Source organism: Peromyscus leucopus, chromosome 8b (assembly GCF_004664715.2).
Source record: "Peromyscus leucopus breed LL Stock chromosome 8b, UCI_PerLeu_2.1, whole genome shotgun sequence".
NCBI classification, from domain to species: Eukaryota; Metazoa; Chordata; class Mammalia; order Rodentia; family Cricetidae; genus Peromyscus; species Peromyscus leucopus.
In genome coordinates this window covers 66755927-66766526 of record NC_051086.1, presented here as the reverse complement: position 1 = coordinate 66766526, position 10600 = coordinate 66755927, and the positions used below count along the sequence as shown (strand labels likewise).

General features: G+C 39.5%; 1 protein-coding gene across 1 annotated transcript in view; it reads right to left on the bottom strand.

Annotated features, from left to right (window-relative positions):
• Positions 1–3207: 3207 nt before the first annotated feature.
• Positions 3208–10600, bottom strand: part of Taf15 (TATA-box binding protein associated factor 15) — a 36821-nt gene continuing 29428 nt past the window's right edge. The window contains 6 exon segments of the mRNA XM_028890510.2: positions 3208–3449; positions 3452–3540; positions 5737–5825; positions 5931–6012; positions 7513–7605; positions 8865–8994. Of these exon segments, the coding sequence (XP_028746343.1) occupies positions 3351–3449; positions 3452–3540; positions 5737–5825; positions 5931–6012; positions 7513–7605; positions 8865–8994 (582 nt within the window). The 3' untranslated portion in view covers positions 3208–3350.

Here is a 10600-nt window from a genome sequence, read left to right as displayed (position 1 = left end):
ACCTCCCGAGTGCTGGGATTAAAGGTGTGTGCCACCACTGCCTGGCAGAGAAACACTGATTTTTTTTTTTTTTTAAATGCAGTACGGTGGTGACAATACAAATAATAAATGATCCACATCTGAGAGCTTTGGCAAGTGGTTATATCAAGACAAGATTTCAGATAAGCAAAGAGATGACAATGTTTGAAGAAGTGGAGCTTGTAGATAGCCTTTATTTGCTACTAGGGAGCATGCAGAGATCCCATTTCAAAGATTTGTTACAGAGGGGTGTGTGACATTTTGATGTCCTATAATCAGTTCTAATAGACTGTGATGGTTCAGTAGGCATCTTGGGACTCTGAGAGGAGCTAATGGGAAGGCTCTGACACACTGGTGACTGACCCCGATGGTAGGTGCTGTGTGAAATCATTTATGCTCAGTGCTATCAATTCTTCTGCTGAGGATGGGTGAAATCAGGATCAAGATGTTACCATGCAGAGACCGCTTATCTGGTTGAGTAATATAAGACATAACTCCTAAGACACCATAAATACAGGAAAAAGGGGTTAGGGATCTGGGCAGGGTTTTACACTAGTTGAAAGCTTAAACAAGATAGTTAATAACACGTTGTGTCTGGAGGCTGTTGAAACCCAGGGAAATAAAAGTTACATTGCTCCTTCATCCAAAACTACAAGAATGGCCAAGGAAAAAACATCTTTACTGTCTTTGAACATTGTGCTACACTGTTTCGGGAGGCTCTCTATAATTAATTATCCTATTTTACTTTGCATTCAGAATTCAATTCTCTACCAAAACTTTTACTAAGGCAGAAATTCCCAAAAGGGGCAACTGTGCCCCCAGGGCATCTGGCAATGTCTGCATACATTTAGCTGTCAGGATTTGGTGTGCAGAAGGGCTATTATTAGCTTCCAATGAGCAGATAGACATCAGGGATGCATCAGGATATATGCCTATAAACCCAGCACTTTTGAGGCTAAGGAAAGGGAAGAGTTCAGACTATCTTGAGTTACATAGAAAGCTCCTGTCTAAAAAACAAGGGGGTGGTGAGAATATATAATCCAGAGTATTACTTTATTTTTTTACTTTTTTGTGTGTAAATGAATACCAGTGTGTGAGGATATCTGTGGAGCCCAGAAGAGGGCATCAAATCCCTTGAAGCTGGAGTTAAGAGGTGGTTGTAAACCACCTAAGGTTGGGTACTGGGAACTGAACTTGAGTTCTCTGGAAAAGCAGCAAGTGATCTTCATGCCTGAACTAACATCTTTCCAGCCTCAATACTATCATCTTCAGAAAGGATTTTATACTATATGTAGCCCAGACTGGCTCTGAACTTAGGATCCTCCTGCCTCAGTCTCCCAAGTGCTAGGATTAGATGCACCACCACACATATCAGGTTTTCACATCTTGAAATTCACTTTTCCCAGTATTATATTAACTCAGATTTAGACAAAAATTATGTTCTTTCTCATATGGAGGTACTAGTTCACAATGTATGTAAGTGGGAGTGAGTATTGGTATAGGCTATGAAGCTAGAAAGGAAAGCACAAGAGGTGAAAAAAGGCCCCATTAGCCACACAGGTTATTCCCTAGTTTCAGGATCCTCTTTTACTCACCTTTTTTTTTTTTTTTTTTTTTTTTTTTTTTTTTTTTTTTTTTTTTCCTTGAGAGAGTTTCTCTGTGTAGCTTTGGAGCCTTTTCCTGGAACTCACAGAGCTCTGCCTGGCTCGGCCTCCTGAGTGCTGGGATTAAAGTGTGCCACCACTGCCTGGCTCTCTACTCATCTTTTAAATGTGTGTCTGGGTTGTCCTAAACTCCTCTCCCTACATACTGTTTTCCCCAAACTAGTTACCTTGAGTGCTTTTAAAAATGGCCAGGCTTCATTAAGGTATGTTTGTAGTAAAGCCTAGATATCTTTATTTTAAAAAATTTCTAGTTTTTGTAAAACAGCTAACATGAAAAACAACTGCTCTAGGCAGCTTTAACTGTATCTATTCTCTCAACTCCCACTTACTGGTTGGATAATAAATTGCAATTATGTATAATGAAGATGTTACAAAAGGTGATGTGCAAATGAGTAAGAAGGGGCAGTATTTTAGATAAAATGGCCAGGAAAAACAAGGAAGAAAATGGTAGACTATAATCTAATGCAGTATTAAAAAAGGAGCAGGCCATATAGTATCTGAAAACACTACACAAAGATGTGCAAAGATATTGAAGCAGAAGCCTATTTGGTATGACCAAGAATTATAGGGCCAAGGCTGAGATGTGTTAAGAATCTCTTAGGTTCAGTATTGCCACCCCTCAAACGAGGGATGATCACTATGGTTGAACAATAAGCATGAGTGGACATTACAGTATGAGGTTGGTGAGAAAGACAAATTCTGTTGGATCTTGTAATTTAGGGAGAGGAATTTAGGTTATAGTCTAAATATACAGCAATATATAGCAATATAGAATATAAAGCAATTCAAAGAGGGGCTGGAGAGAGATGGCTCAGCAGTAAAGAGTGCTCACTGTTCTTGTACAAGACCTGGGTGTGGTTCCCAGCATCCACATAGCAGCTCACAACAATCAAGTTCCAGGGGATCCAAAGCCCTCTTCGGATTTCCACAGGCTCCTCTGCACATGTGGTGCAGACATATACACATAAAATTAAATAAACATTAAAAAAAAGTGAAGTCACCAAAAGTTTTAAAAAATACTGACATATAGTATTATAACTTACATCTTTAAATCATTTAGCTGTGTAGGGAGACTTGTGAACACACTATTACAACTGTCATAAAGAGACAAATGTAGCTGGTTATCAGAACTGTCCAGAGTATATATAGTTGTAGTATATATTTTGAAGGTAGAATCAAAATGGCCTGCATATGTACAGGATGTAAGTTAGAAATCAAGAAATTCTAAGTTTTGATCTGATCTGACCTGGGTGTGCTGGTAAAGACATTAGGTTAGGAAGAGTAAGAAGAAGGTGATTTGGAAGATCAAATATTTTATTCAGTACTTGCTAAGTTTTAAGACAAATTCCTCCGGTGATTCTGACTCTAAGTCATCCCAGAGAACCACTTCTAAACAAAGCAGGAGCTCAATAACTAATAGTTGGAAATAACAAGTTATATTTAAATTTATTTCGGTAATAGTGATTTTTTAATTCTGTAGGGTTAGTTTGCTGTAACTGAGTCCAAAGTATGATAAACAATGTACTCAATGTCCACAAAAAAACAAGCAGCTTTTATTGTAGTATTACAAAACACTTTCCATTTTGGCAATATTTTACAACGCACTTAGCTTTAAGGGTTAGGAAAGAGAAGGTGGGAAACTAAAAGGGAGAATTTCAATGGATGTTTCTAAAAGGAAAACTGCCCCAGCCCTCCCACCCAAATAGAAACCCAAATGTCAATTTCACTACCCAAGAGGCCATGAGGAAAGCAGCAGGCAAACTCTTGACAATTCCACTACGGATCATGTCAGAGACAAAGGAATTTTCAAAACAGTCATCAGTACGGTCGGTTGCGCTGATCATTTCTGTAGTCGTTTCTAGAGATGAAAAATAAAGACCCAAACTTAATTCTAGGTTTTTTACCAATGGAACATCAGATATTTCTTTAGAGTGCTGGTGACCTGTACCAGCTAGATACTTTTTATAAAAGCTGGAACTACACCTTATTTCTGTATCCCAAGAAAGTATTCCTTTTTTGAGACAAGGTCTCTATATAGCCTCAGCTGCCCTGGAACTCACTACATAGACCAGGCTGGCCTCAAACTCAAAAAAGCATTATTTTTTTTTTTAAAGATTTATTTATTTATTATGTATACAGTGTTCTGTCTGCGTGCCAGATCTCATTATAGATGGTTGTGAGCCACCACGTGGTTGCTGGGAATTGAACTCAGGACCTCTGGAAGAACAGCCAGTGCTCTTAACCGCTGAGCCATCTCTCCAGCCCCCAAAAAAGTATTCTTTTCTTTTTAAAACAGTTTTCCATTTCTTTTTCTTTCTTTCTTTCTTTTTTTTTTAAAGATTTATTTATTATGTATACAGAAGAGGGCGCCAGATCTCATTACAGATGGTTGTAAGCCACCACGTGGTTACTGGGAATTGAACTCAGGACTTCTGGAAGAGCAGTCAGTGCTCCCAACCACCGAGCCATCTCTCCAGCCCCAAGTATTCTTAATAAATATAATTCATCACTTTAAGACTTAACAAAGTTTCTTAAAGAGGCTTCGCTATCCATCAACTCTAGTAATTTTCCGCCTAGACAAAGGACTAACAAAACCACTGTAAATACTTCTAAATATCTACTATGCCAATTATCCTAGTATCTACTATGCCACAGATCCGTGGCACAATGGAATAAGCAAACTTTTAAAATTCACATTTCATGTATGAGTTCTGTCACTTACTATGTGCGTGATCTCAGAAAAGTTACTAAATGTCTGACTATTAGGAGACTGACACAGGGACCAGAACTAAAGTTGTATAAAGACACTCTACAGTATTTGCCACACAAGTTTATGAGAACTAGGCTATTAGTAATATCTAACAATTATACAATGCTTTCTATGGGCGAGCAACTGTTATAATCTCATAAAACTACAAATTAGGTATTATTTGCTCCATTGTACAGATGAGGCTACTGATGCTCTAAAGGGTTATATAACTTGTCTAAGGTCACATTAAGATGGGGAGCAGAAGCCAGGCAACTTGACACTACAATATGTAAGTACTATACTAACTAATTCTCATTAGCTTATACTATCTACAGCAAATAGAGGAACTTGTATAAGGAACAAGTGCAGGGGTTGAAAATCCTCCATGATACTCTTAATTTAAATATCAAGTTATCTCTTCATCCTAATTTTCTTTAGCCATGAGAAAAAAAAGATTTATTAATTTACAAAATAAAACCAAAATTTTAAATTATTAAACAAGGAACTAAACATTTTCCTGAAAGATATCAATGGGATTAAAGGGAAAAAAAAAAACAAAAAACAAAAAAACAAAAAATAGCTTGAACCCTAAAACCTAGAAACATTGAGGCAAAGAGATCACAAGTACATTTGAGTACTCACCTTCCTCCCATTTTGCCTCCATAGCCACCTCGGTCTCCTCCATAGCCACCACTTCGGTCTCCACCATAGCCTCCACTTCGGTCTCCACCGTAGCCTCCACTGCTACCACCACCACCACCACTTCGGTCTCCTCCATAGCCCCCCCGGCTTCTGTCTCCTCCATAGCCTCCTCGGTCTCCTCCATAGCCTCCTCGATCGCCTCCATAGCCTCCTCGATCGCCTCCATAGCCTCCTCGGTCACCTCCATAGCCACCTCGATCTCCTCCATAGCCACCCCCTCGGTCTCCACCATAACCACCTCGGTCTCCTCCATAGCCACCTCCTCTATCTCCACCGTAGCCGCCACCTCTATCTCCACCGTAGCCGCCTCCTCTATCCCCACCATAGCCCCCTCCACTTCTGTCTCCACCATAGCCCCCCCCACTTCTGTCTCCACCATAACCTCCCCCACTTCTGTCTCCACCATAGCCACCTCGGTCTCCACCTCTGCCCCCACGACCTCTGTAGCCCCTTTCTCCACCGTAGCCTCTCCCCCGGAAATCTGCAAGGTAAAATTACAAACCGATAAGGCCAGTATTAATGCAAAGCCTCCGCAATGCTAGTTAGAAGACAAGCACCTCATACATGCTGTTGAAGGACTACCTAAAGAAAAAGCTGGCCTACCTCCCCCTGAGGGACGAGAGTCCTCCGGTCTAGGCTCATTGCACTGATTGCAGGAATTCCTTCGAGCAAAATTCATATTTCCACATGACCTAAAGAAGGGAAATAAATGTTCCCAAGTCTCCAATAAACCCAGAATCATTCCTTATACCCTCCAACTATATCTCTACACCCACCAAAGTAAATGGCATACTTACGGATTAGGGCAAACCCAGTCCCCATTCTTGGGGTCTCCACCTCGCCCCTGAAAACCTCCACGGCCTCTATAGCCTCCACGGCCTGGAGGGGGATAAAGTAGAAGTGAAAAAATCAGCAGCAGACATTAACAATAGACAGGAAGAACATCAGATGAAAGAAATAAAAGAATAAAGTGCCCATTAATACCTGGACAGACCCCTTCAAAATGGATTTCCATTACAGCAAGACTAATTCTTGGAGGTTTCACTAAGAAATGCAGGAAATGGTAAGAATGGCCCTGGTAAAAACCACAGTATAAACACCACAGTAAAAACCCTTCAAAGTCTACTTTTCATAATAGTCAACATAGTTTGAGAATTTCAGTTATAAAAATTAAAATCTATGTAGTAAATTCCAAAGGTGAGGAAATGGACCCAATTTTTAAACAAATTAAGAAGCTGTACCGGGAGCCGGGCGGTGGTGGCGCACGCCTTTAATCCCAGCACTCGGGAGGCAGAGCCAGGCGGATCTCTGTGAGTTCGAGGCCAGCCTGGGCTACCAAGTGAGTCTCAGGAAAGGCGCAAAGCTACATAGAGAAACCCTGTCTCGGGGGGAAAAAAAAAAAAAAGAAGCTGTACCGGGGAGCTTAAAAATTGGGTCAGCTCTGGCAGTGAGACTCAGCAGGCAAAGGACTTGTTCTAAGCCTGAAAAACTGAGTTTGTGCACCACAGAATGCATGTGCCCACACAAGTAAGTGCTTTTAAAAAGTTAGATCAACTACCTAAGTAGGTTCAATTAAACAATTGTTCCAGAGCTCCTTTACCACAGCTGTAGAGCGTTGCAAAGACATTTCTACAACCTTTCCTACCACTTTCTTAACTACTGGAACATCCTCATTTTAAGATAAAAGGCAGACTTGGAGAGATACCCCAGTGGTTAAAAGCACTAGATGCTCTTGCAGAAGACCAAGGTTTGACTGCCAGCATCCATATGATGGCTCACAAGCATCTGTAACTCCAGTTCTAGGGGATCCAACGGCCCCTTCTGGCATCCTTGGGCACTAGGCATGCACATGGTGCATATACATACATGCAAGCAAGCCATTCATGCAAGAGCCAAAAGCCAGGTGTGTGTGGTGGTGGTATACACCTTTAATCCCAATTGGGGGTGCAAGGTGGCAGAGTGTCAGAGGCAGGTGGATCTCTGAGTTGAGGCCAGCCTGGTCTACAGTGTAAGTTCCAGGATAGCCAAGCTACACAGAGAAACCTTGTCTTGAAAAAACCAAAATTAAATTTTTTTTTTTTTTTTTTTAATTTATGGGGCTGGAGAGATGGCTCAGTGGTTTAGAGCACTGGCTGCTCTTCCAGAAGTCTTGAGTTCAAGTCCCAGCAACCACATGATGGCTCACAACCACTTATAATGCCCTCTTCTGACATGCAGACAGAGCACTTATATACATAAAATATATAATTAATTTTTTTTAAAATAAAAAAGGGAAGCAAGTAATTCCATGCAAGCAAGGACAGAACACAAATTCAATGTATAGCATTTGGGCCTTTTTATTTATTTACACGATGCTGAGAATCAATGTAAATATCCTACCTCGTCGTCCACCTCCACTTCCACCACCTCTCATGAATTCAGGCCTTCTGGTAGCAAACGACACTTTAATGATGTTTCCATGGAATTCTTTTCCTAAGAAGAAAAACAGTTCTGAGGCTGAGCAAGGTGGTACACACCTATAATCTCAACACTCAACAGGCTGAAGCAAGAGGATCACTGAGATTTTGAGGTCCCAGCTTCAGCTAGACAATTAAGACCCCTTTTCCAAAAGGAAAAGGAGGGAAAGGAAGAAGGGAAAAGGAGAGCATTTTAAGTAAATGCTACAATGCCACATCATACCTCTACGTCCCGACAAAATAATAAGACTGTCTTGGCTTAGTTTCAGAAGAATAATAAACACACCCCCACAGAAACTCAAATATACTACTGTTCTGTGTTCCACAATAGTGCTACATATAACCCATAATCTACACAAGAACAGATCTCCCCATAAGCTGAAAGACAAAGAAAAACATCTAATATTTTTAATAGTAAATGCAGGCAAAAGTTTGTTTTCCAATGTTGAAGACTGAACCCAAGGCCTAATGCAAATACTCTACATAGCACTGAGCTATATTCCTAATTCCTGTTTAATATTTTATAAGGATCTAATTTGTAGAATTGTCAACTGTGTCACCATTTATTTCTTAAAGGGAATTGGTGTATGTACATGTGCATACACATGTAGTTAACTATATATATCCACACATATGCATGAATATGGGCTTCGTAGTGTGTTTATAATTTAAAATAAAACTAGCGGACAAGATTGAGGTTCAGATTTGAATGTAAAATTGTCCACAACAGGATCATGTTTGAGCACTTGGTCCTCAGTTTGTGGCACAGTTTGGGAAGTTTGTAGCATGTTTTGAACAAAGCTGGCAGATGTCAACTAAGCCAATTTTCTATACCTGTATCCGGGTTAGAATTAATGTGCGAGGTAAGGGAACACTCTGAGCAAGCAAAGACATGAACTATTCATCTCATTTCTACAAGCATATAAAAGCACACACTTGTATTCTTGATCACTATTAAACTGGAAAATAACCATGATCTCACAGAATATGTTTTGACTTTGAGATTAGGAAGAAAACACTTCTGAAGTATATGAATGGAGCTAGAGAAATATTCAGAAGTTAGGAACACTGGCTACTCCTCTAGGACCCTGGTTTGATTTCCAGCACCCACATGGCAGCTCACAACCATCTATACCTCCATTTCCAGGGGATGTGATATAACTCTTTGGGCTTCCAAAGAATTGCACCAGCTGAGCAAATGTCTGCATGCACAGCTATACATGCAGGCAAAACACCAAACACATATGTAATTTTAAATACAGGAATGAAGCATACCATCAAACCAATCAATGGCCGCCTTAGCTGATGGAGGGTCATCAAATGATACTGTTGCTTCCCCTTTTGGCTTTCCCGTGTCTTTGTCTGTGTAAAGATTTATCATTGGTTTTCCAGTCTTTTTGTTAGTCTAAGAAAAAAAAAATGACCAAATTGATGTTGTATTTCAGGAATAAGTGATCATGTATCATTCAGGTAGATTTTTTTCAAAGATTATTTTTAATTATTTGTATATATGTATGTATGTATTATGTATGTGGTGTGCATATGAGTTCAAGTCCCTTCAGAAACCAGAACTGTCCGATTCCCTGTTGCTGAAATTTCAGGAGGGGTAAACAGCCCAAAAAGGGTGCTGAAAACTGAACTCAGGTCCTCTGGAAGAACAGTACACGGTCTTCACAGCTGAGCCATCTCTCAAGCCAGGTAAAGATTTTTAAAAAGGCATCCACACATCTATACTACAAAATATTATATACTTAATATAAAAATGAAGTTATCTGTAGGTATGGTTAATGAAAACTTTCCATGCTACAGTTATGTGAAAAACAAACTATAAAAATTTTGTAAGGGGCTGGTCATGGTGGTACATGCCTTCAATCCCAGTACTTTGGAGACAGAGGCAAGGTTGATCTTAAGAGTTTAAGGCCAGCTTGGTCTACCTAGTGAGTTCCACAACAGCCAGAACTTTACAACAACAACAACAAAAAAAAAAAAAAAAAAAAAAAAAAAAAAAAAAAAAAAAAAAAAAAAACCAAAAAACTTTTAAGGGCTAGCACAGGTGAGGGTCTGGATCCCACTTCCACAAAACAAAACAAAACAAAACAAACAAACAAACAAAAAACAAAACCCAACTACTCCCAAACCCTAAAAAATAGTATGCTGTTTATGTGCAATTTATTTAAACCCATAAAAATCAAATGTGGGAGCAGGGCGATGGTGGCGCACGCCTTAATCCCAGCACTTGGGAGGCAGAGCCAGGCGGATCTCTGTGAGTTCGAGGCCAGCCTGGGCTACCAAGTGAGTTCCAGGAAAGGCGCAAAGCTACACAGAGAAACCCTGTCTCGGAAAAAAAAAAAAAAAAAATCAAATGTGGATGTTTCATAAAAGAATGCATATTTTGTAAAAACAGGAAGAATCTTTCAATATTATTATTAAGGAATACATTGGGCTTTGGCTGGGATGAGGGTAGAAAACAGAATTCTACTTTATTAAAAATGTGTGGCCAGCCATGGTGTCTTGCACCTCTAATCCCAGTACTCAGAAGGCTAAGGCAGATAGAATGTGAGTCTGAGGCTAGTCTGGGAACAATGGGAAACCCTATCTCAAACAACAAAGAAAAGCTCTGAATTTGTGTGAGTGTGTTTCATGTTTAAATTTAAAAACAAAAAAACCAAGCAAACAAACAAAAAAAATCAGTAATTCCTCAACAAGAAAAAAAATGAGTAATTTCACCAACAACCAAAACAAGGAATAATGAATGCAAACAAGTACTTAACCCTGCTCTAAAGGCTGCTTTTCAGTTCAAGATGAGAGGTACATGCATGAAACTAAGGACAATTAAGTGAACAACAACAAACCAAATGCAAGATGATGGATTAATGCAATACAGACATTAAGCATAAAAAGAAGTTGTTATTAATAACTTTAGTTTGCATATATTTCAGAATCCAGGAATAAAGATTAAGCACAGGTAGAAAGATAAACATGAGCAAGAAATAAAATGTACTTAGTGTGCT